General features: G+C 42.7%; 1 protein-coding gene across 1 annotated transcript in view; it reads left to right on the top strand.

The window, feature by feature from the left end:
• Nucleotides 1–27,799, top strand: part of gabbr1a (gamma-aminobutyric acid (GABA) B receptor, 1a) — a gene marked incomplete at its 3' end in the record, with an annotated part of 137,235 nt that overhangs the window by 38,499 nt on the left and 70,937 nt on the right. The window contains exon 5 of the mRNA XM_079240506.1: nucleotides 19,499–19,633. Within this exon, the coding sequence (XP_079096632.1) occupies nucleotides 19,499–19,633 (135 nt within the window). The remainder of the gene's footprint in view (nucleotides 1–19,498; nucleotides 19,634–27,799) is intronic.

Raw genomic sequence — 27,799 nt, forward strand, 5'->3', positions numbered from 1 at the left:
GTCCTGCTGGTTTCCATGGGAATGAGGGTCCTGCTGGTTTCCATGGAGATGAAGGAGGTTTCATAGCAATGTTGGGCTTCTGCCTTCTTGAACCTGCATGGTTCCAGGTGAATTTGGGGTCTATTCCTGGATTCTCCTGAGTCTCACCGTCGATGGAGGTGTTGATGATCTAATTGCTGAGATGTTTCTGGATTCGTCAGCATCTGTTCGCTTGTTCGTAGCTTTACATGAAACCTCCTGGAGGGATGTTCATGATGTGTTTCTGAGAACGGGTCCTGGTCTGACTCAGGCTCCACTAAATGCTGGGAGTGATCTGGATCAGCATCTGGATTCAGGAATGATGGGAAGGATTCTGTATCATTGTGAAATAAAAAACATTTTCAGTAAATCTACATAAAACTCCACAATAAATGGAGATAAAATCCAGGAGTTTCCAACAGGTTTTATAAGATATCAGAGATCGATGTGGATCCTGGATTCTACCATCCAGAACAGGAACAACTTTTCTTCACTGCAAGAGAACAAACATGTAACAGACACCACAATGTAGCCGAGACACTGTAGGCCTACAGGTCTACAGGTCTACAGGTCTGTAGGTCTACAGATCTGCAGGTCTACAAATCTGCTGGTCTACAGGTCTGTAGGCCTACAGGTCTACAGATCTGCAGCTCTGCAGGTCTACAGATCTACAGGTCTGCAGGTCTACAGATCTGCAGGTCTACAAATCTGCTGGTCTACAGGTCTGCAGGTCTACAGATCTGCAGGTCTACAGGTCTGCTGGTTTTCGGGTCTATAGGTTTGCAGGTTTTCTTCTTCGTTGGTGTTTTCTGTTGTTTTCCAGGTGTGTTTACTGACACGCCTAAAAGCTTGTAAGTCAACTACCTGTAGATTAAACACACGGCTTATTAGTGACGTTAAACTTTATTCCGTGTTCGTCGTTCCGGGTTGGAGTTCGGGCTGGACGATTAATCACATTTTAATCTCAGTACGATCTGGGTTTTCAACGATGATAAAAATAAAAGGCTGTGATTATTTTTCTCTCTGCAGTTTCCTCTCCTGCTGTCTTCAGCTGCTAATCGAGCGTCTCTGGCGTTGCAGCGCTGTGCTGTAAACTCCTCCCACAGCCGCTTTGCTTTCATTCAGACACTGTTGCCAACTTGGCGACTTTCTCGCTAAATCTGGAGACTTTTTTTGTTAAAAGCGACAAATCTAGCAACTTTTACAGGAGTTATTAGAGACTTTTCTGGTGTTTTGGCGACAGACTTGAAGGCATGTCTGCAGTTACTGTAAGGAAGGAGCAGCGGGAGCCTCTCCCGTCACATTCTACAAACGAACGCAAAAACAAACGATGAAAGGAACGTGGAAATTAACATGGAAACTAACGCGGAAAGGAACTTGGAAACGAACATGAAAATAAACTTGGAAACAAACGTAAAAAAACAAACGTGGATAGGAACGTGAAAATGAACATGAAAACAAACGTGAAAACGAACGTGAAAACAGTCGTGGAAAGGAACGTGAAACTGAACATGAAAAATGTGGAAAGGAACGTGAAAACAAACACGAAAACAAACGTGGAAAGGAATGTGGAAACAAACATGAAAACAAACGTGGAAAGGAATGTGGAAACGAACGTGAAAACAATCGTGGAAACGAACGTGAAAACAAATGTGGAAAGGAACGTGGAAACAAACATGAAAACAAACGTGGAAAGGAATGTGGAAACGAACGTGAAAACAATCGTGGAAAGGAACGTGAAAACAAACGTGGAAAGAAACATGGAAACAAACACGAAAACAAAAGTGGAAAGGAATGTGGAAAGGAACATGGAAAGGAAAGTGAAAACAAACATGGAAAGGAACGTGGAAACAAACACGAAAACAAAAGTGGAAAGGAATGTGGAAAGGAACATGGAAAGGAACGTGAAAACAAACATGGAAAGGAACGTGGAAATAAACACGAAAACAAAAGTGGAAAGGAATGTGGAAAGGAACATGGAAAGGAACGTGAAAACAAACATGGAAAGGAACGTGGAAACAAACGTGGAAAGGAATGTGGAAACGAACGTGAAAACAATCGTGGAAAGGAACGTGAAAACAAACGTGGAAAGGAACATGGAAAGGAACGTGAAAACAAACGTGGAAAGGAACGTGAAAACAAACATGGAAAGGAACGTGGAAACAAACGTGAAAACAATCGTGGAAAGGAACGTGGAAACAAATGTGGAAACAAATGCGAAAACAAACGTGGAAAGGAATGTGGAAAGGAACATGGAAAGGAACGTGAAAACAAACGTGGAAAGGAATGTGGAAAGGAACGTGAAAACAAACGGGGAAAGGAATGTGGAAAGGAACGTGAAAACAATCGTGGAAAGGAGCGTGAAAACAATCGTGGAAAGGAATGTGAAAAAAATCGGGGAAAGGAATGTGGAAAGGAACGTGAAAACAATCGTGGAAAGGAGCGTGAAAACAAACGTGGAAAGGAACGTGGAAACGAACGTGAAAACAATCGTGGAAAGGAACGTGAAAACAAACGTGGAAAGGAACGTGAAAACAATCGTGGAAAGGAACGTGAAAACAAACATGGAAAGGAACGTGAAAACAAACGTGGAAAGGAACGTGGAAACGAACATGAAATAAAACGTGGAAAGGAACGTGAAAACAAACATGGAAAGGAACGTGGAAACAAACGTGAAAACAATTGTGGAAAGGAACGTGGAAAGAAATGTGGAAACAAACGCGAAAACAAACGTGGAAAGGAATGTGGAAAGGAACATGGAAAGGAACGTGGAAAGGAACGTGAAAACAAATGTGGAAAAGAATGTGGAAAGGAACGTGAAAACAATCGTGGAAAGGAGCGTGAAAACAATCGTGGAAAGGAATGTGAAAACAATCGTGGAAAGGAATGTGGAAAGGAACGTGAAAACAATCGTGGAAAGGAACGTGAAAATGAACGTGGAAAGGAACGTGGAAACGAACGTGAAAACAATCGTGGAAAGGAACGTGAAAATAATCGTGGAAAGGAACGTGGAAACGAACGTGAAAACAATCGTGGAAAGGAACGTGAAAACAAACGTGGAAAGGAACGTGGAAAGGAACGTGAAAACAAACGTGGAAAGGAACATGAAAACAATCGTGGAAAGAAACGTGGAAAGGAACGTGAAAACAAACGTGGAAAGGACTGTGAAAACAATCGTGGAAAGGAACGTGGAAACGAACGTGAAAACAATCGTGGAAAGGAACGTGAAAACAAACGTGGAAAGGAACGTGGAAAGGAACGTGAAAACAAACGTGGAAAGGAACATGAAAACAATCGTGGAAAGAAACGTGGAAAGGAACGTGAAAACAAACGTGGAAAGGACTGTGAAAACAATCGTGGAAAGGAACGTGAAAACAATCGTGGAAAGGAACGTGAAAACAAACGTGGAAAGGAACGTGAAAACAATCGTGGAAAGGAACGTGGAAACGAACATGAAATAAAACGTGGAAAGGAACGTGAAAACAAACATGGAAAGGAACGTGGAAACAAACGTGAAAACAATTGTGGAAAGGAACGTGGAAAGAAATGTGGAAACAAACGCGAAAACAAACGTGGAAAGGAACGTGGAAACGAACATGGAAAGGAACGTGGAAACAAACGTGAAAACAATCGTGGAAAGGAACGTGGAAAGAAATGTGGAAACAAACGCGAAAACAAACGTGGAAAGGAACATGGAAAGGAACGTGGAAAGGAACGTGAAAACAAATGTGGAAAAGAATGTGGAAAGGAACGTGAAAACAATCGTGGAAAGGAATGTGAAAGTGAACGTGGAAAGGAACGTGAAAACAATCGTGGAAAGGAGCGTGAAAACAATCGTGGAAAGGAATGTGAAAACAATCGTGGAAAGGAATGTGGAAAGGAACGTGAAAACAATCGTGGAAAGGAACGTGAAAGTAAACGTGGAAAGGAACGTGGAAACGAACGTGAAAACAATCGTGGAAAGGAACGTGAAAACAAACGTGGAAAGGAACGTGAAAACAATCGTGGAAAGGAACGTGAAAACAAACGTGGAAAGGAACGTGGAAAGGAACGTGAAAACAAACGTGGAAAGGAACGTGAAAACAATCGTGGAAAGAAACGTGGAAAGGAACGTGAAAACAAACGTGAAAAGGACTGTTAAAACAATCGTGGAAAGGAACGTGGAAACGAACGGGAAAACAATCGTGGAAAGGAACATGAAAACAAACGTGGAAAGGAACGTGAAAACAATCGTGGAAAGGAACGTGGAAACGAACATGAAATAAAACGTGGAAAGGAACGTGAAAACAAACATGGAAAGGAACGTGGAAACAAACGTGAAAACAATCGTGGAAAGGAACGTGGAAAAAAATGTGGAAACAAACGCGAAAACAAACGTGGAAAGGAACTTGGAAACGAACATGAAATAAAACGTGGAAAGGAACGTGAAAACAAACATGGAAAGGAACGTGGAAACAAACGTGGAAAGGAACGTGAAAACAATCGTGGAAAGGAACGTGGAAACGAACATGAAATAAAACGTGGAAAGGAACGTGAAAACAAACATGGAAAGGAACGTGGAAACAAACGTGAAAACAATCGTGGAAAGGAACGTGGAAAGAAATGTGGAAACAAACGTGAAAACAAACGTGGAAAGGAACGTGGAAACGAACATGAAATAAAACGTGGAAAGGAACGTGAAAACAAACATGGAAAGGAACGTGGAAACAAACGTGAAAACAATTGTGGAAAGGAACGTGGAAAGAAATGTGGAAACAAACGCGAAAACAAACGTGGAAAGGAATGTGGAAAGGAACATGGAAAGGAACGTGGAAAGGAACGTGAAAACAAATGTGGAAAAGAATGTGGAAAGGAACGTGAAAACAATCGTGGAAAGGAGCGTGAAAACAATCGTGGAAAGGAATGTGAAAACAATCGTGGAAAGGAATGTGGAAAGGAACGTGAAAACAATCGTGGAAAGGAACGTGAAAATGAACGTGGAAAGGAACGTGGAAACGAACGTGAAAACAATCGTGGAAAGGAACGTGAAAACAAACGTGGAAAGGAACGTGAAAATAATCGTGGAAAGGAACGTGGAAACGAACGTGAAAACAATCGTGGAAAGGAACGTGAAAACAAACGTGGAAAGGAACGTGGAAAGGAACGTGAAAACAAACGTGGAAAGGAACATGAAAACAATCGTGGAAAGAAACGTGGAAAGGAACGTGAAAACAAACGTGGAAAGGACTGTGAAAACAAACGTGGAAAGGAACGTGGAAAGGAACGTGGAAAGGAACGTGAAAACAAACGTGGAAAGGAACATGAAAACAATCGTGGAAAGAAACGTGGAAAGGAACGTGAAAACAAACGTGGAAAGGACTGTGAAAACAATCGTGGAAAGGAACGTGGAAAGGAACGTGAAAACAATCGTGGAAAGGAACGTGAAAACAAACGTGGAAAGGAACGTGAAAACAATCGTGGAAAGGAACGTGGAAACGAACATGAAATAAAACGTGGAAAGGAACGTGAAAACAAACATGGAAAGGAACGTGGAAACAAACGTGAAAACAATCGTGGAAAGGAACGTGGAAAGAAATGTGGAAACAAACGCGAAAACAAACGTGGAAAGGAATGTGGAAAGGAACATGGAAAGGAACGTGGAACGGAACGTGAAAACAAATGTGGAAAAGAATGTGGAAAGGAACGTGAAAACAATCGTGGAAAGGAGCGTGAAAACAATCGTGGAAAGGAATGTGAAAACAATCGTGGAAAGGAATGTGGAAAGGAACGTGAAAACAATCGTGGAAAGGAACGTGAAAATGAACGTGGAAAGGAACGTGAAAATGAACGTGGAAAGGAACGTGGAAACGAACGTGAAAACAATCGTGGAAAGGAACGTGAAAACAAACATGGAAAGGAACGTGAAAACAATCGTGGAAAGGAACGTGGAAAGGAACGTGGAAATGAACGTGAAAACAATCGTGGAAAGGAACGTGAAAACAAACGTGGAAAGGAACGTGGAAAGGAACGTGAAAACAATCGTGGAAAGAAACGTGGAAAGGAACGTGAAAACAAACGTGGAAAGGAACGTGGAAAGGAACGTGGAAAGGAACGTGAAAACAATCGTGGAAAGAAACGTGGAAAGGAACGTGAAAACAAACGTGGAAAGGAACGTGAAAACAATCGTGGAAAGGAACGTGGAAACGAACGTGGAAAGGAACATGGAAACGAACGTGAAAACAATTGTGGAAAGGAATGTGGAAACAATCGTGGAAAGGAATGTGAAAACGAGCGTGAAAACGAACGTGGAAAGGAACATGGAACGGAACGCGGACACTTTTACTGCAGTTTTTAGAGACTTTTCTGGTGTTTTGGCGACTGACTTGAAGGCACATATTGCAGTTAGCAGTTACATACTGTTACATACTCCACGAGAAGCGAGAACTTTTTTCTTGTTCTCGAGGCTCCGAGAAGAAAATGACGTCATAGTTTATACCAGGGCTCCTCAATTAGATCTTCAGGTGGGCCAGATTTTCAAATAAAAAAAATAATCTGAGCCAGTAAATAAGAGTAAGGGAAAATAAGAAAAAAGTAGTTTATTAACTTTTTATTTCAAATTTGGTCCCACATGACAAGAGCAAATGCACAAAATAAAATAATGAAAATTCCAGTCAGAACCTATTTTTCTCCTAACTTTTAACATAAAAAGATCATATCCAACTAAACGTGGTGCCTCCTCACATTATAATCTTTAAACACACTCGTTGTATATTATACACACCGGTTTGGTGCTCGGAAGTGACGGCAAAATAAACAAATACTTATCAGTCCAGGTGGGGTTAACTCTGCGGTTTCCGTTGTCAATTTTGCGTTTTGGGACAGAGACATGCTTGGTAGCGCTACTCTCACAAATTCAAAACACAACACGCGCTGAAGTTAATGTTGCTAGGCAACCAAGTGTTGCATTCATGGTCTGCACAACTGTAGGATTGTAGGCTACTTTATCAGCGTAGGAATGATTGAAGGTTCTTGATGAATATCTTAATTCTTTTAGATAAGCTGGGCCACATAGAAGTTGGTTCTGGGCAGCATGTGGCCCGCGGGCCGCCATTTGAAGAGGCCTGGTTTATACCATTGTCAATGACAACTGGCTGCATTATTTTCCTATACATAGTTCGGCAAGTTAAAACACGGTAATATCCCTCCGTTACGGGGCGTTACCATAGCAACGCGTTAACCAGCTGGTTCAGATCAGCCGTCTTTTAACAGGTGAATGAGAGAAACGCGCTGCAGCATGACAGCGGTTGTTTGGTATAAAACGTACATCCAGGCCAACGTAAAATAGTTCCTATATAAGCGGTAAAAGTGGATTAAACAACCCGGAATCGTGCATTAGACGGTTATAATGCACGACACGGAGTCTAGAACACCACGACGCGCAGCGTTGTTTAAAAATACTGGATAATTGTGTTAAATAATTGAGATCTCAATTTCAGTCAAAATAATCCTGATTAGTTGGAGGTAGGAAAGACGAAGGTCCGATGAAGAGTCCCGGACCCGGAGGTCCCTGCTGTCTCCAGCCGATTGTGGCGGACGAACAAACACACCTCCTGCTTGCTGCTCATCAATCATTTATCATGTTGGTATTTAGAAATGTCAGCGTTATCAACCAGTATAAATCCATTATTCTGCCCCCAACTGGTTTCATTAACCCCCCAGTTAACCATTCACCAACAGCAGTCATTTATCCTCCTATTTGGGCCTCATCGCTGCCCCACCACCATACAGGAGCCTTTCCCAGCCATGAATAAGTCAAATGTATAAAAGCCAACTGGATACCCCCCCAACTGATCTCCTGTACTGGGGGGTCATCAATCACGCTGGACGCCTGGAGAGCTGCTGCGGCTCCAAACGGCGACCGGCGCCGGGACTGGTTGGAAATGTGCTGCCAGCTTTATTCTGATTGGTGAACACGGCTCTGCATTGGAATCCTGTTAAAGAGAATAGCAGGGGGAGGGAGGGCGTGTGTGTGTCTGTGTGCGTGCGTGTGTAATGTGTGTGTGTGTGTGTGTGTGTGTGTGAGGGATGCAGAGAGAGAGGGAGAGTTGGCATGGCAACACAGTTGCTCTGGAAGCGAAGCACAGAAACAAACAAGGCTTCGTCTCTGTGAAAATATGTGCAGATTCATCGGCTGCGTGTGTTGCAGAGACCACAGAAGGCGGCGTTGTGCGCCGGTGGCGCCTGCGCGTCGCAGATGTGGCTGCGACCTGCGTCTGCAGGACGGAGGACCTGCAGCGACCTGGTCGCAGTCCAGACCGCCATCTGATCGCAGTTACCAGACGTGAAGTATCTGAGATGTTTCCTTGGTTTGGTTTCCACCTGAATCACGTCTCCCTGTTGAACTGGGAGATTAAGCCTGGGGTGGGGGGGCAGCGTGCTGTTTGCTGTGGGCTGCAGGAGTCATGCAGCAGATTCTCTTAACCTGATTTATCTCCAACCTGCTTCAAAGTTCAGCTTTCTTTCGGCAACACACGCCCACGCGTGGTATTTTGTGACCATTAAGGTTGGGAGTGTGGAGCTTGTTCACCATCATAAAACATTCATGAAGCCCGACTCTTAATCCCCTCCTGTCCCTTTAAACGCATGCAGATACCCCGTGGCTGCTTTCTGCAGCTCTTCTTCTGACAGACTATTTACAGGCTTTTTTTGGAGCGTGCACGTTCTCTCCTCACAGGGCCGTTGCCATGGATATATCAAAGCGCAGCCTGCAAACTTTGATCAATTATTAACAGTGATGAGTGAGACAGAGGAGACGGAGGACTGGCGGAACAAGGTGCTTCCTTTTACTTCCGCCTTTTATTTTAATTGGCAGCTGTGACACGGATCCGCGCTCCGCGTGCCGTAACGGCTATTCATCATGCGTGCGCGCCGGCGCACCAGCCTGAAGTGTGGTGCCAGACATAATTATGAGGAAATTAGGAGATGAAGCCATGCGTGAGCTCAGATTCAACACACAGGCTGTCCCCTCGGCCCTCATCATATCACCCATTCACACTTCTTCATACTTTTCAATTACGGCTGGAATCAGTGTTTTATGACAAGCCGCGACTTCTCGCTTCCTTTAATCCCATCAGCTGCCAACAAATTCTGGTCTCAGTCCGATACCAAGTAAATCTGGGCAATTATCGCCAATATCGGCACTGATAATGATTTTTTTGCTTTAAATTTCAGTCATTTGATGATTTTTGCCTTTAATTATTCATCGGGATTATGATGATATGTATGAATAAGTATGAACAGATTTGTTAAATAAAACCTTTTTTAAATAAAGAAAATTTAATTTCAGCTTTTTTTGCTAGTGAACAATGTAAAACACCAACGTCAACAGTGTCACAAAATTGCTCTTTTCACTTGTCAGAAGTAAAACCTGCTATTGGTTCATTCTCATTCGTTTGGTTTCCTCTGTAAAAATATCGATTTCTTCACATTGATATCGGCTGATACTGATACTAGCCTCGGTATTGATACTATCAACATATGCAGAGCTGTGCCCAGCCCCACTAGCTGGGCTGGAGTGATCAGAAACGGTGGGACAGCAAAATACAGTTTCTGTGTGTTTTTTTTGTTTTTTTTTTAACACACACACTTTACGTGAATCTGGATTTTTCTGACAGTAAACGTGTGGGTGACTGTGAACAGCGGCAGGAGGACGTAGAAAGGAATCCGGAAAGGAACGCGGAAATGAATGTGGAAACGAACGATGAAAGGAACGCAGAAACAAACGAAACGAACGCAGAAACAAACCAGGGCTGGGCGATATATCGAATATACTCGAGATATCGTGGCTAGTCCTCTGTGCGATATAGAAAATGCCTATATTTGTCATATTGGAGTATCCTGTTGTCATGCAGGTGTTTTTAGCTGTGGGCGGGGTTTCCTCCCTCCTCCTCGACTCTCCACCGCTTTGCACGGAGAGTTAAAGCAAGCACACCTAGTTACGTACATAACGTGAGCTACGTGCTACGTCATGAGAGGCAGCGTGGAGCCACTTTCTCGATAAATTTGGCGACTTTTTGTGAAAAGCAACTAGCGACAAATCTAGCAACTTTTACAGGAGTTATTGGAGACTTTCCTGGTGTTTTGGCGACTGACTTTAAAGCGCATATTGTAAAGTTATTGTCAGAAGGAGAGTCTCTCCCCGTCCTAAAGCACTCAGTCGCTCCGGCTGCAGCTGCAGCCAGTCAGAGGAGCAGAGAGGACACCTGCACGACTCCACCTACAGTCACAATGAACAGCCAAATCCGCCACTGATCCCGCTCTGGATTACAGAGTGGGACGTAAATTGCAAAGTTTTTCACGTCACGCAAAAATAATTCATTATATTTGATTACATTCACAGCCTTTGTCACTTACTCACCTCATCCACTGTGTGTGACACAAGCATATTTATCTGGCTCCTCATGTCTCTAGAAAGTACAGAAAGGAGTGGGAATCAAACCCTGAATTAAAAACTGGCTGAAGCCGTTTATTGGAGACGATACGAGGACATTCTGCCTGGATTATAAGACTGATTTCTACGCTAAACTCTGCGATTAAAAAAATACACAACAACTCAAAAACGTATCCATAAAGCAAAGCCTTATAATAGTTCATCATTTGAAAAGTCCCCCCTAGAGCACCTATTTTCATACCTTGCATTTATTACATCATGCAAAGGCACTTTATTTTGTTTTAAAATGACATGTTTCTGCCACTGCTTTAACTGTTCAATAAATACGGTTTTGATCAGTTTGCTTCGTTACAATTTCATCCTTTTGGCGTGAATGTTTAAAATCAGCATATCTTAATGCAGTATGAATAATTATGTTTTAATGGAGACACAAAATCATCTTACTGATGTGATTGTATGCACCAAAGCATTCATTCAAGGCCGAGGTAAATATCGAGATCTATATCGTATATCATGACATGCCATAAAAATATCTGGATATTACTAAAAGGTCATATCGCCCAGCCCTAAAACGAACGATGAAAGGAACGTGGAAACAAACACAAAAACAAACGTGGAAATGAACGCAAAAACGAACACAGAAAACAAACAATGAAAGGAACACGGAAACGAACGATGAAAGGAATGCAGAAACTAACGTGGAAATGAAAGCGGATACGAACGATGAAACAAACACTGAAAAGAACGCAGAAACAAACTATGAAACTAAGGCGGAAAGGAACTTGGAAACAAACAAACGCGGAAACTAGCGTGGAAATGAACGTGAAAACAAACGTGGAAACGAACATTAAAACAAACGCGGAAAGGAACGTGGAAACGAACATTAAAACAAACGCGGAAAGGAACGTGGAAACGAACATTAAAACAAACGCGGAAAGGAACGTGGAAACGAACATTAAAACAAACGCGGAAAGGAACGTGGAAACGAACATTAAAACAAACGTGGAACGGAACGTGGAAACGAACATTAAAACAAACGCGGAAAGGAACGTGGAAACGAACATTAAAACAAACGTGGAAAGGAACGTGGAAACGAACATTAAAACAAACGCGGAAAGGAACGTGGAAACGAACATTAAAACAAACGCGGAAAGGAACGTGGAAACGAACATTAAAACAAACGCGGAAAGGAACGTGGAAACGAACATTAAAACAAACGCGGAAAGGAACGTGGAAACGAACATTAAAACAAACGCGGAAAGGAACGTGGAAACGAACATTAAAACAAACGCGGAAAGGAACGTGGAAACGAACATTAAAACAAACGCGGAAAGGAACGTGGAAACGAACATTAAAACAAACGCGGAAAGGAACGTGGAAACGAACATTAAAACAAACGCGGAAAGGAACGTGGAAACGAACATTAAAACAAACGCGGAAAGGAACGTGGAAACGAACATTAAAACAAACGTGGAAAGGAACGCGGAAACAGCGATGAAAGACAGACCTCCAGGAATAGCAGAGGCTCCTCAGGCTGAACTGCCAACACCCCTGTTGGATCCGGTTTTTTCATCATGGAAGTGGCGGTGCTGCACCTCGCGCTGCTCTCTGCCTTCGGCGTGTCAGCGGAGGACTTCGTGCACGCAGAGGCTGCAGGATTCAAGCAGCTTCATGCAGGAAAAGAAGCTTTTATTAGACTGGAATCATATTCCTTCATGGCTTCAGTGTTTCATATGAAATGTGACTAAAAGACGTGGTGAACCACAAGTGTTCTTTGATTAACTTCAGCAGAGTGACTTTTATAGGAGAAGACTGAGATAGTTTCAGCTTTCTCCGCTTTATGGAGCTCACAGACAGAGAACAATGCAGAATGTCAGACAACAGAAAGTTTACATGTAGTATTATGGTCTGGATTTGTGGTTATCTCTTCATAGACCAGCAGTTTTATTTGTAAACAACCTGCGAAGGTCAGAGAGCCTGGATGTCCATGTGAATCTCCACAGAGAGGTGGCAGAGATGTCTCCATGGTTTTCCCATGAAGAAACAGTGATCTGTTGACTTTTATCAACCAGTGAGACCAATAAAGACCTGTTGGACCAGCAGTTTCTGACCATGAGGACCGTTCCAGGACACAACAGAGTTGTGTTATATTTGGAATCAGATCCACTCCTGTTCATGTTAAAAAGAAAACAAACAGTGAGTATGTGTGTGTGTGTGTGTGTGTGTGTGTGTGTGAGACTGATCAACACGAGCGAATGTTTGTCTTCAGCTGGAAGTTTGCTGCGTTGGCAGGAGCTGGAGGCTGCTTGGACCATGAGTGTTACAGCTTAAATATTTGTGAACATGGACCATGTGGTCATACTTTGACTGCAGTTCCAGGTTATTTGGACGTTGTTGTGGATGTTTGGTGGAAATATTTCACAGTGGAGACCATTGCAGACATTAGTGATGTTGGGTCGTGTTGTCCAGCAGAGTGATGGATGTTGCACGGACCTTACTGCATGTGGCAGGTTTTATTCTGCCGCTCTGTAACTGCATTTCCATCACACATAGAATTGCGTGAAAACTAAATATCACAATAAATAACTATGGTCATGAGCTGTGGGTCGTGACCGAAAGAACGAGATCTCGTATACAGGTGGCTGAAATGAGTTTCCTCTGCAGGGTGGCCGGGCTCTCCCTTAGAGATAGGGTGAGGAGCTCGGTCATCCGGGAGGAGATCAGAGTAGAGCCGCTGCTCCTCCGCATCGAGAGGAACCAGTTGAGGTGGCTCGGGCATCTGGTTAGGATGCTTCCTGGACCTCCCTGGTGAGGTGTTCCAGGCACGTCCCTCTGGGAGGAGACCCGGGGAAGACCCAGGACACGCTGGAGGGATTACATCTCTCTGCTGGCCTGGGAACGCCTCGGGATCCCCCCCGCAGAGTTGGCAAATGTGGCTGGGGAGAGGGAAGTCTGGGCCCCACGACCCGACCCCGGATAAGCTGCAGAAGATGGATGGATGGCAAAAAAAAAAAAAAAAAATCTAATGGAAACACCTACATTTTGAAATAAGTCTCAAACATTGCGGAAAAAAAGTTTTTATGCTCTTATAAGGTGGTTTTTCAGACCTTTTAAAAAAGAAATATATCACAAACATGTCATGGAAACACTTTTTCCCCCGGACGTGACGTAGGGGGTCATGTGACCAGTTCATTTTCAGTAAACATGGCTCGTTGTGGAACAAACAACAGCAAATTTCTGAGTTGTAGAAAAGAAAATGAGGGAGAAAACCTTCGAAAAGCTGTCACAAATTCTCTGCAGGAAGTAGAAATCCCCAAAAAAACGCTACATGGCTAGCTTGCATAAGTCTCAGTTCTCGGCTGAGGAGATTTTACGAGAACTGAGGGTTATGCGCTAAACACTGTTCAATGGAAACAGCTGCAAATCCAAGTTGCTATCACAATATAGCTTTTATTTTGTGAATAAATGTAATTGAAACACGGCTTGTGTGACTTGTGTGACGCTTCTTAGGACTTGCTCATTCTGGTGCCGATGCAGTAAACTCGTGTGGTTAGTTAGGGTTTTACAAGCAGTCTAGAAGAGCAAAAAACCTCTTTTAGTCATTTTTTTACTTACATGAAAGATCAAGCATGTCCATTGTCCTTCAGTCGTGGTTTAATTTCATTTTGATTTTGTTAGATTTGCTTTAAAACTTTATTAAACTGGTAAGATTGCACCAGTTAGCTAAAAGCTAATTTGCATCTGCATAAAACAGATGACAACATATTTTTTCAGTGATCTGATGTTGTTTCATGCGATGGCAAAATAAACATGACCCATTTTACTCAGTGACGTAAGAGAGATGTATTTTAACACAATGAGTGAGGCGTTTAAAGGCTTTAGAAGGGGTATCTGTACACTGCTAATTGGGTTTACCACCCAGTAAAACAGTTGCTTCGACTAATGTGCATCATCATGTTTGTCCAGCAGACATTAAGCTGCAATTATACTTGTTTGAAAATGAAGCTTACTGCTCTGACTTCACTCACACGGCCTTCGGTGAATGTTTTCACACAGAAAAATCATCTCGACGAAGTCGTTGGAGGATAATGGCTGCTTGGTTGGGATATTTTAATAAACAACAGAATCAGAAGCTGCACTTCTTGATTAAATTTTAATTTCTACATGTTATAAGCAGCAAGTCATTTGGAGACTTGATTAAAACAAGCTGCTATTAAAACCTGTTATGTGCTTTGGTAATGATAGATTGATTAAATAATTTAAAGGTAATTGGTGCGGCTGGTGAATTGCAGCTCATCAGGATGAAGTTCAGGCTGTAGCAGCGGAAAACTAACAAGCTTCTCCTCAGCATGGAGCCGGCCTCCAGCCACAGCAATGGAGAACACAAACAGCCTCTGGAATAAGAGTTTAGAGAGCTCTGAGTGTCAATCTGCATCTTCCTCAGACCAACATAATGCAGCGGTTATGAGGAGACGAGCTGCACTGTGAGGACGCCGAAAGACTCTCATCCTGCTGATTTCATTGCGAAACAGCAAAGCAGTTTGTGGAAGCTGATTGGTTGAGGCTCAGAAACAGCGAAGGTGCTTTTCCAGTGATATTAATGCTGTGTTCCTGCTGATTAAAGACTTCTCAGACAGTGATTAAACACACACTAGTTGGATAATTTCACTTTCATTTACCACCAAATTAATCAGTGGAAGAATTTAGACCCGGTTAGAAGATAGTGATCTGCTTTCACACTCTAGATCCCAAGATGTTTGTTGACTTATGGGGTGGGCGGGTATGTAGAGAATTCTGGTTTTCATTGGTTTACATGGGAGTTTTAATTCCAAATAAAAGTTAATTCCGCTTTAAATTGGTGAAAAATGACCGTCTGAACACCTAATTCCGAAAGAAAAGTCCATTCTGAATTAACTTAAAAGTAAGTGTCTGGTTTATTCACATTTTAAATCCAAACTGTGTAATTCTTCCATCATGTAAACCTTCATTTCTCTCTAATTCCGATTGTTCTGCGCATGCTTGTTACCCAGTCCCGTCCCGATGACGCACATATTCCGCGTGTTGTTTTTTCCACCTGTCTTTGGTAGTCTATCTTCCTTCTCGCTGAATAAAAGTGAAGTAGTATGCTCGTGTCAAGCTGCTGCTTCTAAATTATAACCACAATCGTGGCGAAACCGGTATTTATAGTGTAGTTTTCCATGTTACGACAGAAAAGACAACAAGTCGTATGCGAACTTCTGGTAAACATAAGTACATCACACCGTCTGTACAATCAGAACCCTTGCCAACCCGCTGTTCTAAAGCAGAATTAAGTAAGGACGTGTTTCATGTAAACTTTTAATCTGCTATTATTTATTGCAAATTATTAATTCAGAATTTAAAAACATCATATAACTGTACACAATATGTCTATCTCTTCTGGCATTCCCCAAGGGTCTGTTCTGGGCCCAGACCCTGAAGGATTATATTTGTTTCCTTTGAGGTAATTTGACAAGGAGATTTAGTGATATTTTGTGTCACTATTGTTATTAGTTCAACAACATGTTGTTATTATTATTATTATTATTATTATTATTATTATTATTATTATTATTATTGTTATTATTCATATAGGACTATTTAGGTGTTGGCACAGAGGTTGTGATGTTCACCTTGGAGTGTCGGTCAGAACACATATGATTCTCTGGGAAGGGTAACTCTTTACTTTCACTCATAACTACACAACAGCACAGTATCATTGCACATGACAGGCTGACAGGTGCGGAGTCCTCTGACTGGCTTAGGTGGATGAGTGTGACAATGTGGTTTATAACAAAGAAATAAAAAGTCAAATAATTTAAGACCATTCTTTCCAGGATGAGATACACATCAGTAACTTCACATGACGTCCGCACATTATACATAACCTCTCACTATGTAATTAGCACCAAAGCTAGCAATTAACTGAAATATAAAAGGTTTGCTTGCTTAATAGCATGAACAAGCCATATGGTGGCGAGATTAACAGTTCTACATAAGCACAATAACCAAATAACATTGAAAGTAAGAAAGATCCTGTTTAGGCAGAAATAAGACTATTTCCTCACAAGTCCTCACAGATGCAGACCACTTAAAAGTTCGGTTGCCCAGATGTCCACCTTAAAGTCGGCTCTCCATGTGGTTATCACTGCTCATAAGTTTCACTTCTAGCAAGAAATTATCCGTGTGAAGAATAATGCAGTTGCACATCTTTACCCAAAGGTGGCACTCACGTCAAGAACGCTCAAAACGCTGAACCCTCACTGCTGGTGACTAAACTGTCACTTTTGTGTCCAATGCCCAAGACGTTCCTGCTGCGTTTGCCGCTTGTCTGGAGCGAGCGGCAAATGTGCCGGAAAAGAGAGAGGGAAGGGCGGAGCTTTCCTTCTGGTCAGTTTGAATGATGGCGGATGCAGTAGAGAGAGCGGCATGGCTTTATTTAACAAATAAAGCTAGAGAACGTTGTCGTAGGGTGTCTCAGCCCCGTGTCTGGGTTCATCAGATGACGTATATCGCTCTGATTGGTTGACGCCCTGCGTCAAGCAGGAACAGTTCGGATTTTCTATCTCTAGCGTTTGCGGCGTGTTCCGAGCATCAACCTTACAAAACTTTTTATAATTTTCGCCGCGTGATGCGCGTCACACCACAGTGGCAAATGCTGAAAACGCGCCGCGAGAAAGCTTGACGTGCCTCCACATGAACTTTACATGTAAACCTGACGCTCTTTCTTTTTATTAACTTTTTATTTTCCTTTTTTTTACTTTACATAACTATGTCAAAAATAACAACAAACAACAATAACAAAAAAAACAAAACAAAAAAAACAACAACACCAACAGCAAGAGTGACAGGTATTCTCATTAATTAACAATGAGTACCACCACTGTTTTTGTATATTGTCCATTTCTCCCACAGGTTTTCACATTTTGGAGTTGTAGCCTGATAGTGTTTGTAAGCTTTTCCATGTTATACATTTCTTCAGGGATTTCTTACCAGTTCTCTAAGGTGGGTGGGTTAGTATTGCTCCATTTCCGAGTAATGGCCTTTTTTGAGGCTGCCAGAAGGATCTTTGGTGGGGAGATTTCAGCTAAATGTCCCAGATATAAAGCTGTACATGTTTTAGGTATCTTGTATCCTAGTATTTCTTTCAATACCCTCCACAAATCAAACCTGACGCTCAAATCATGTTCTGTGTGAACACACCGTTACGTAGATGATATGCAGCTATTTACATGCCATTTATCCTGGTGATGTTTTATCTGTATATGTGCTTTTTGAGTTGCTTTGTGTTTTCTCTCTCAGTGAAATCTGTTGAATTAAAGTAAAACTCAAACATTTCTAGTCAATGATTTCAGATCGGAGTCCGATGGACACGCAGATAAAGAACTTTCTGCTTAGTTGTTGATCTTTGGCTCCTGATTGGACAATAATCATTAATATAAGCTCTTTGAAGTCTGACAGGAAGTGTCTTCATCATCATGTCCAGGTGGAAATAGAGGTCTCTTAGCAACATGGTAATGATGGTGATGAAGATGTGATAAATTATGATTGGATTTTCCATCTAGAGTCTCTGAATAAACACTACATGTCGTGGCTGGATTATAAACCTCCTGGACGGATAGAAACGCTGGAAAACCTCCGTAGACCAGCTGGAGGGTCACATGACCATCAGTTACACACTGCTGGTCCTAAGAAACTGCATCAGATATAGTAAAATAACGACAGTCTTCTGGAGCGCTGTAGACCTGGCAGAGTTTTAAGGGTTAACGTCTCCGTTTCGTTTTGCATTTGGAGATGTGGACCAATTAAAAGCTGTCTTGGAGTTTGGAAAGAACGTGTCTTCTTCCTTCTTTAATGAGTGCAACATGTTGGGAAAGAGTGAATCCTGCAGCAGAATGTTATTTTAGGTTTTTCTTTACAGCTGCTGCTTGTGGTGTGTACTAAGATGTAGCACGCTTGCTGCACTGGCCTTTATTAAAAATGTAATAGCATCTCATTAACTCTAAGAAAGAGGACAAACTTTAATAGCACCTCTGCAAGAGCTAAGTGGTGGAAACCTAAAGGAGTGTGTGGACAGCAGTGAATGAATGGTTAGCTCAAAATTCGCTCTTTCACCAATTAAAACAGAATCTAAAATCCTTTTTTCTATTGAATTAATTTTTTTTTGATGAAATGAAAGCTAAATGTGAAAAGCCCAACAGTTTGAGCTGCTTTAACAGGACTCAGATTGAATTATCTAATTGCACGTCAACAGCGAGGACATGACACCGCCATAATTCCACCCAATCTGGAGTTAATGGAAAACATCTCTGAATACGAAGGCCGGCCGTTCCACACATTTCGGGTCTCGACTGGTGATTACCACTTTAGAAAGATCACTGGGGCGCCTCAAGGGGACCGCTCAGACATGAAGACAGACACCTCGGCTCGCAGCCCTCATCACTCGTGATACGGTCGCCATGACGCTCGTCTGGGGTGTATTTTTTAATGTGCATGTGTTTGTGTTTGCGAGCCACATCTCCGGTTCCATGCGGAACCATTAGACGTGTCAGGCCCGTTTATCTGTGACTGGGATGTGGCTGACGAAGCGGTGATGGATCATCTCGCCACGTAGACGTGCTGCAAATGACTTTTTAGGGGGTGAAATGTTCGTGATGGCTCCGTTTTGTTTGCTGCTGCTGTCTGGGGCTTTTTTCCTGGATGGCGTGCTGGGTTTTGATGATACACGCCGGCTCAGAAAAACCTTTCCTCCTGCAGCTCACTCATCTCCTCACATTTCTGTCTCCTTATTTGTGGATTCCTGCTATTTTTCTGACATTTTCTTTGTCTTTATCTGGATTTCGACTAGTCCTTGTGTCCTCTTACAGGCACTGCTTTTTCCATGTCATTTCCCATTACGTTGTCTTCCTTTTTCCTGAATCTGCTGGTTTTTCTTCCTACTCCCCCCTCTGCCTGACTTTTATCTTTTCCCTTTTGCTTCCTCCATCTCTGTCTCATCTAAATTCATTTCTAAAGTCACTTTTGTCCTTCCAGTGTGACCCGGGAGAAGCCACCAAGCTGCTGTATGACCTTCTGTACACCGAACCCATCAAGATCGTGCTGATGCCCGGCTGCAGCGGCGTCTCCACGCTGGTGGCGGAGGCTGCTCGCATGTGGAACCTCATCGTGGTGGGTGTCTTTCACTTTTCAGCACAAGGTCACACACACACGCTGAGGCTTCATTTGCCTCTCATTCAAACTTCCTTCACTTTGTTGCACATAAATGCTTTTGAGGCAGATAGATATGTTGTTTTTATGGCTTTCTGACATGTTTTTGTAACTAAGAGAGCTGTTAACAGGAACATGTGAAGTCTGGTTGGAGATGCTAATGGTAGCAATTAGTCTGAATGCATCCACTTTTCCTGGTACAGTTAATGTTTTACATCATTTCTGTCCTCATCTGCATCACAATGCTCCTATAAAATCTGCGTTTCCCCCCAAACCCTGCTGGTTTGAACTGCCTGCCACATTGTGGTGGAAGACAAAGAAGAGTTGCAAACACACAAACATTTTCCCCCAGAGAAGCTCTGAAATGTGGGAAAAGAAAATCACTATGACGAGTCCAAACATCCAGATGTGATGGAAATGCTGAACAGTCACACTGTAGCAGTGCTGAAACACTCCCAGGTCAGTGGAGAAGGTTGACATTTATACTGCAAGTAAACATTTTACATAAGTTTGAAAACTCTGAAAGCTGCTGCAGCTTTTCAGGCGGGGGATGCCAGTAGTTTATGGTACTTTTATGTTTATACCAGTCGCGATATGGGTATGCATACGGATACTTCTTGCCCCTAGAGGACAATCACGATTCAATTCAACTTTATTTGTATAGCTCCACTTCACAACAATGTTGTCACAGGGCACTTTACATACACGAATCAACGTACACGATTGTGTCATTATTGTATCATTATCTTTACAGCAAAAGCAAAAAGAAACAAAGACAAACACAATAACATTAATTCTTGATAGAAATGCTTTTAAAACAATGATAACTGATGAGTAAATTTAACAAAAATAAGAAAAATCTTTTTAAAATGATAAAATAATTCAACTGTGGAATAATACATGGTTTATATGTAAAATAAAAAATGACATCTGTAAGTTATATGATAAATATAACAAAACATGACGCTGATAACATCATAGATGATGAGGTTTTGTTTTGATATTTTACAGGTTAAAAGCAGGTTACTAACCTGCTTTTAACCTGTAAAATATCAGAACAAAACCTCATCATCTATGATGTTATCAGCGTCATCGTGACAGGCTGCAGTGATCAAATGGCAGAGAAGAAAAACGTTTCCAGGCTTCACACACAATTTTATTGCCTAAAACTCCCTGAAATTAAAACAAATATCATGTTTTGTATCAACTGCACTGCTCAAGTAACACGTTGTAGATCTGAAGGAATTAAATATTTTTATCAACCATGGAGGTCTGGATTTGGAGTTCTGCTCCAAATGAAAGTGGAAAAACACACTACAGGCTGATCCAACTTTGATGTAATGTCCTTTAAACAAGTCAAAATGAGGCTCAGTAGTGTGTGTGGCCTCCGCGTGCCTGTATGACCTCCCTACAACACCTGGGCATGCTCCTGATGAGGTGGCGGATGTTTTCCTGAGGGATCTCCTCCTAGACCTGGACTAAAGCATCCGCCAACTCCTGGACAGTCTGTGGTGCAACTTGGTGTTGGTGGATGGAGCGAGACAGGATGTCCCAGATGTGCTCAGCTGGATTCAGGTCTGGGGAACGGGCGGGCCGGTCCATAACATCAATGCCTTCGTGTTGCAGGAACTGCTGACACACTCCAGACACATGAGGTCTAGCATTGTCTTGCATTAGGAGGAACCCAGGGCCAACCGCACCAGCATATGGTCCCACAAGGGGTCTGAGGATCTCATCTCGGTACCTAATGGCAGTCAGGTTACCTCTGGCGAGCACATGGAGGGCTGTGTGGCTCTCCAAAGAAATGCCCCCCCCCACACCATTACTGACCCACTGCCAAACCGGTCCTGCTGGAGGATGTTGCAGGCAGCAGAACGTTCTCCACGGCGTCTCCAGACTCTGTCACGTCTGTCACATGTGCTCAGTGTGAACCTGCTTTCATCTGTGAAGAGCTCAGGGCGCCAGTGGAGAATTTACCAATCTTGGTGTTCTCTGGCAAACGCCAAACGTCCCGCAGGGTGTTGGGCTGGAAGCACAACCCCCACCTGTGGACGTCGGGCCCTCATACCACCCTCATGGAGTCTGTTTCTGACTGTTGGAGCAGACACAAGCACATTTGTATCCTGCTGGAGCTCATTCTGCAGGGCTCTGGCAGTGCTCCTCCTGTTCCTCCTTGCACAAAGAAGGAGGTAGCGGTCCTGCTGCCGGGTTGTTGTCCTCCCACGGCCTCCTCCACGTCTCCTGATGTACTGGCCTGTCTCCTGGTAGCACCTCCATGCTCTGGACACTACGCTGACAGACACAGCAAACCTTCTTGCCACAGCTGGCATTGATGTACCATCCTGGATGAGCTGCACTACCTGAGCCACTTGTGTGGGTTGTAGACTCCGTCTCATGCTACCACTAGAGTGAAAGCACCGCCAGCATTCAGACCAAAACATCAGAAAGCATCGGAACTGAGAAGTGGTCTGTGGTCTCCACCTGCAGAACCACTCCTTTATTGGGTGTGTCTTGACAATTGCCTATAATTTCCACCTGTTGTCTATTCCATTTGCACAACAGCATGTGGAACTGATTGTCAATCAGTGTTGCTTCCTAAGTGGACAGTTCCATTTCACAGAAGTGTGGTTGACTTGGAGTTACGTTGTGTTGTTTAGGTGTTCCCTTTAGTTTTTTGAGCAGTGTACATCCTCAACAAGTATAGAATCAGACCTGGAGAAGCTGCATTCAGCGTCTGTGCTCCACATGTCTGGAGGAAACTCCCAGAAAGCCTCAGATCAGCTGGAAATTCCCGTTAAAAACCCTCCTGCTCGCAGCTGTAGGTTTTATCTAAAAGTCCAAATCTGCTCTGTTGCTTTAAGCTGGACTTTTTAAACATTTAATACTTTTGATCTGATGTTCTTTTCTTTTTCTAAGGTTTTAATGTCTCTGCAAAGCACTCTGAATCACCTTGTTGTTGAATTGTGCTGTAAACATAAACTTTGCAGATATTTTGACTGGCTGAAATTGATCCATCATCTTCAGAAAATCGATCTGACCGTTTCCATTTCAGTGCTGAAAAATTTCCCGAAGACTCATCTAAAATTTTCCCAGTTTTTATTTGACATGAAGAAGAAAAATATCACTGGAAAGTTTTCTGATTTTTCCCCAACTTCTGTGTTTTCTTCAGGTGCTTTTTATCTTGCCGTCTTCTCCCTGTTCCTCTTCTTCGTCTCTGGTTTGTTCCTTTGCTGGTTGCATGTAAGCTATACAACTCAACACAGCCCCCTGGTGGTAGGCGGTGGCGTTGCTTCAGTTTATGCGTCGTGACCAAGCGGCAACCTCCGGCGGTTAAAAGTGAAGCACTGGCATGATCTTCTCTGAACACGTTCCACTCTGCATGTTCTGCATGTGACACAGTCACCGAGTTGTCTGCAGGTTTATTCACTAACAGCAGCTAGTTTTCTCATTTCTGTTTGTTTCTCATTTATATTTAACTTTTTAGATTCATAGTTTAGTTACTATGATCTAAAGTTGGCTTGTATGTGTTTGTATATGTGTTAATACTGGCAAGTGCGTATATGTTTGTACGTATGTATGTGTGTGTATGTGTGTGCATAGAGGTGTGTGTGTAAATGTATGTATGTGTAAATGTATATGTGTACATATGTATATATATGTGTATATATATATATATATTATGTGTGTATACGTGTGTGTATATGTATGTGTATGTATGCGTGTGTATGTGTGTGTATATGTATGTGTGTGCCTGTACGTGTGTATATGTATACATCTGTAGGTTGTTTTCTTTCTTTTTGTTTTTGGGTTATTTTTTAGTTGTTGTTTTTTTCTCTCCCTTTTCTCTCCCTTTATCTCTTTCCCTTTTCTTATGAGGTGTTTTTTCTCCTTTCTCTTTCTGTCTTTTGTCTGTCCTCTCTGGTCCAGCAGTACAAACTCTACAATTCAAACAACAATACAAAATAAACATAGAAATAAAATAAAAATTCAGAAAGTCAAGGGGATCATTATATCTATAAAGCTTCCCCTGGTAGAGAAAATTTGCTCAGCAGAACACAGCATCCAGACCATCATTCTGCTTGCCTAAATGCTGGACAAGACAAAAAAAAAAAAAAAAAAAAAAAAAGTGAAGCCCATCCGGACGTGCATAAAGCTGCAGTTCCCCCTTCATCCACTAGGGGCTCCAAAACAGAGCAAATCCCCATAGACTCCCATGTTAAAAAGACCAACTTCACAGCAGAAATAAACATGTTTACAGCAGAAATGAACATGTTTACAGCCTGGTTCAAAAATCCATTTTAGGTTTATAAGTCATGTTTACCTTCATGACAACTGTGGGGGGAGTGAATTTTTTTCCAATCTCGAAGTTCAGCATACTTGGGGGCGTGTCCTTTTGATTGACAGATACCAGATCTCCCGTTTCAAGTCAGAAGAATGTAGAACAATCGCGGTTTTTAGCCGGTTAACAATGTGACTTAGCTTTAGCCTGCTTACCTCCGTTAGCTGGTTAGCTCCTGTTCTCCCCGGGTTAGCTCAGTTAGCTTTTAGCTACAGAAAGCTCGGAGTTCGCTCGATGTCAATCATCCACCAAGACGCTCACAGCCCCCTCTCAGCTCCACCTTTTTGCCCATATTTGTATTTTCTGGGAGAGACGACACGCATGCCCCTGCCAAGATGGTGATGGTAGGAACCGCCCACCGAGCTTCAATTCAGCTCTTCAGAAACCTACGGGTGACGTCATGGAGGCTCCGTCCATCTCTTTCAACTTTTCAATTCAATTCAACTTTATTTGTATAGCGCCACTTCACAACAATGTTGTCACAGGGCACTTTACAGACACGAATCAACATACACATCATTTCAAGCCAATTCATACATATCCTATAATAGAAACCAACTGATTGCATCGAGTCATGACTTGGATCCAATCCCCCATCCTGAGCTGCACGAGGCGACAGTGGGAAGGAAAAAACTCCCCTTTAACAGGAAGAAAACCTCCGGCAGAACCCGGCTCAGGGAGGGCAGCCATCTGCCTCGACTGGTTGAGGTGGAGACGACAGGAAAGACAGATCAACATGTACAACTGCACTTATTCAGGAAGACTTGCGGAAAAAAGGAGAAATAAGTTAGAGACGGCAATATTGGCATATATTTATTCATTAATATATTAGAGAAATAGAGCGAGGTACTTCTCAGCGCATCAGGTAACATCCCCATTGCTACATAAGTAAAGCTGGGCTAGTCTACCCATAACTATAAGAGCAAAAAGCATAACCTGGACAGTTGGGTCCCGTACATGCAGACTCCAACTCAGGAGATGCTCATATCCTAACTATAAGAATCATGGAAAAGGAAGGTCTTTATATACAGTCTATGGTTGTGACGGAGAACAAAGCTCCTTGAAAATGGACCAAATTGCACATCTCCTGTGGATTCGATGCAGGAGACCTGCTGCTGTAAATGTGCGCATACCTTCACTGATGATGCGACTGAAGCAAAATGCATTTTAAAGCTAAAATCTGGGAAACAGAAAATAAAGTATCCCTATGTGGGCATGGATCCTTCTGGCCCATTGTAGTTTCTCGTCAGCGTGTCAATATTCCAAGCTAACTTTTCAGTCCTTGAATCTTTTATTAGAGATTCAGCAACATATAAAGTGGCACAGCTATCTACATCCTTTTAAATAGTTTGTTTGGGGGTCAACCAGAGAAACTAGCTGCCTGGAACGACCGTTGAGCTAAGTGCATTAAGGATCCCCATCCTGGACGATTATCCGTCCAATCACACTGGTTTGTTTTGGTGCACGAGGGCCGTGGATTGTTTTCACTTTAGTAGCTTTAGTTCCTGGAGAGGGCGCATCAAATGAGCTATCCAGCACATGAGATGACTTATTGTAACAGCTTTTCCCCACCGTGAAGAGAAATGAGTGTTCAGTCCAGCTGGGTCAGGATTTTGTTCCACTTTACTTTCGGATGGTGAAAGCTTATTTTCATGAGGTTCATCAAAGTCTCAGAGCTCGAGGGAGCTCATGCTTTTCACCGCAGCAGATGCTGTTTGCACTCTGATTTGTTTCACTGCAAGATTAGCATAACTTACAGCCACACTGATAAGAAATGCAGGTTGAATTAAACTAAAATGAGCCAACAAATAAGACCTCGTAGTCTGATGAAAACAGCTCATTTAGCTTCAAATAACAAACAAATAGAAGTTGAATCCCTCTCTGCTGCATAATGCAATAAATGTGGAGGGAGCTTGACAAAGTAAAGCAACCAGCTGCAAACTAAAGAGTATAAGGGGAGTAAACTCAACTTCTGGTGCTAAAACTAAATTAACTGGGTACCTCAGAGCAGAATGGAACATTTAGCAGAGTTACGATAAATATTTAGATTTGCTCACGCTGGGTGATTCTAAATATCTAAAAATGTCATTTATTGTTCCCAAGTTATTAATTAACTGTATGGTTAAATCTGAATAGTGTTCTCTAGTTTGTCCAACTTGACTTTGTCTAAAGGGGGAGTGGTAGCCTGGGGGGGGGGGGGGGGGGGGGGGGGGTACAGAGCTCTTAATATACTGCTTCCTGCTTCCTGCTGAAACATACCGTAGCATCTAGAGAGGTTGCAGGATTCTTTTTATTAAGTTTATTCAAGAACCTCTTAAAGATCTTTATCTTTATTCATCCTTTAGTTGGGAAGCCGTTATTTCATCCTTCTTTCTACACTTTCTGCACGTGATGCCTACCCCAGCAGCAGATTTATTTAGGAAGGATAAATAATATTAATGGACAAAATCATGCAAATATACCAGAATTAACCAGTGGCTACTTTCCATCTGTTCTCCTGAATTAAGGAAATTTAAAGATCCCATATACTTTTTTTTTTTTTTTTTTTTTTTTTTTTTTTTTTACAATTTCCTCTGCATGTCAGAGCTCCAACAACATCGGGATGGGGGAGATGGTCCATGCACATGTCTTATCAATCAAACACACCAGTTTAATTTTTTTTTTAAAAAACAATGAAAACAGTTTTCTATCAGATATTTTTTAAAGATTTTATTAAAAGATTATATTGGTTTTGAAGTAGCCATGATGTTCAACTTTAGTGGCTGTTTGAGGCCTTGAGGTCGGATCTACACCTGGATGCTTTCTCGTTTGTAAAATGAGATGAACCCACATTGGTCTTTTTCTAGTAGCAGTCTGTCATGGACTGCTTTGAAAAATTTCCTCCAATAGCATAACCAATCAAATTAGCTCGAGACAAGCGGTCTGAGAGTGCGAGCCAAGGGTGAGATACAACATTGCGAACTGAGAGCGAGATATGAAAGTGTGGCCTGAGCGCAACATGAGAGAGAGGTATAGAGCGCTGTCTGACAGCACGGCCTGAGAGCACATTTCAAGAGCGCATCCGAGAGCGCAGCTTGAGAGTATGTTCAAAGAGCGCAATCTGAGAGTGCAGTGTAGAGCGCGGTCCAAGAGCACGATCTGAGAACGCTGCCAGAGATGCGACCCAAGACTGCGATCAAAAAGTGCAATCTGAGGGAGTGATCTGGGAGCGCAGTCCAGGAGCGCGACCCGAGATTGTGACAAGAGAGCGCAACCCGAGAGGACAATCTGAGAGCAGGGCCCGAGAGCATGATAGAGAGTGCAAACTGAGAGAGCAACCTGACATTGCATTCTGAGAACAGGCCCCGAGAGTGCATTTGAGAGCGCATGCCAAGAGTGTGACCTGCGAGAGAGTGCTAGAGGTATAGAGCGCTGCCTGACAGCACAGCTTGGGACCACATTTCAAGAGCGCATCCGAGAGCGCGGCTTGAGAGTATGTTCAAAGAGCGAAATCTGAGAGCGCGGTCTAGAGCGCAGTCTGAGAATGCTGCCAGAGCTGCGACCCAAAAGTGCGATCTGAGAGAGTGATCTGAGAGCGCGACTTGAGAGTATGTTCAAAGAGCGAAATCTGAGAGCGCAGTCTGAGAATGCTGCCAGAGCTGCGACCCAAAAGTGCGATCTGAGAGAGTGATCTGAGAGCGCGACCTGTAAGTGCGACCCGAGATTGCGACAAGAGACGCCAACCCAAGAGGACGATCTGAGAACAGGGCCAGAGAGTGCATTTGAGAGTGCAGCCCAAGACTGCGATC

The sequence above is a fragment of the Telmatherina bonti genome (assembly GCF_933228915.1).
Source record: "Telmatherina bonti genome assembly, chromosome: 5".
NCBI classification, from domain to species: Eukaryota; Metazoa; Chordata; class Actinopteri; order Atheriniformes; family Telmatherinidae; genus Telmatherina; species Telmatherina bonti.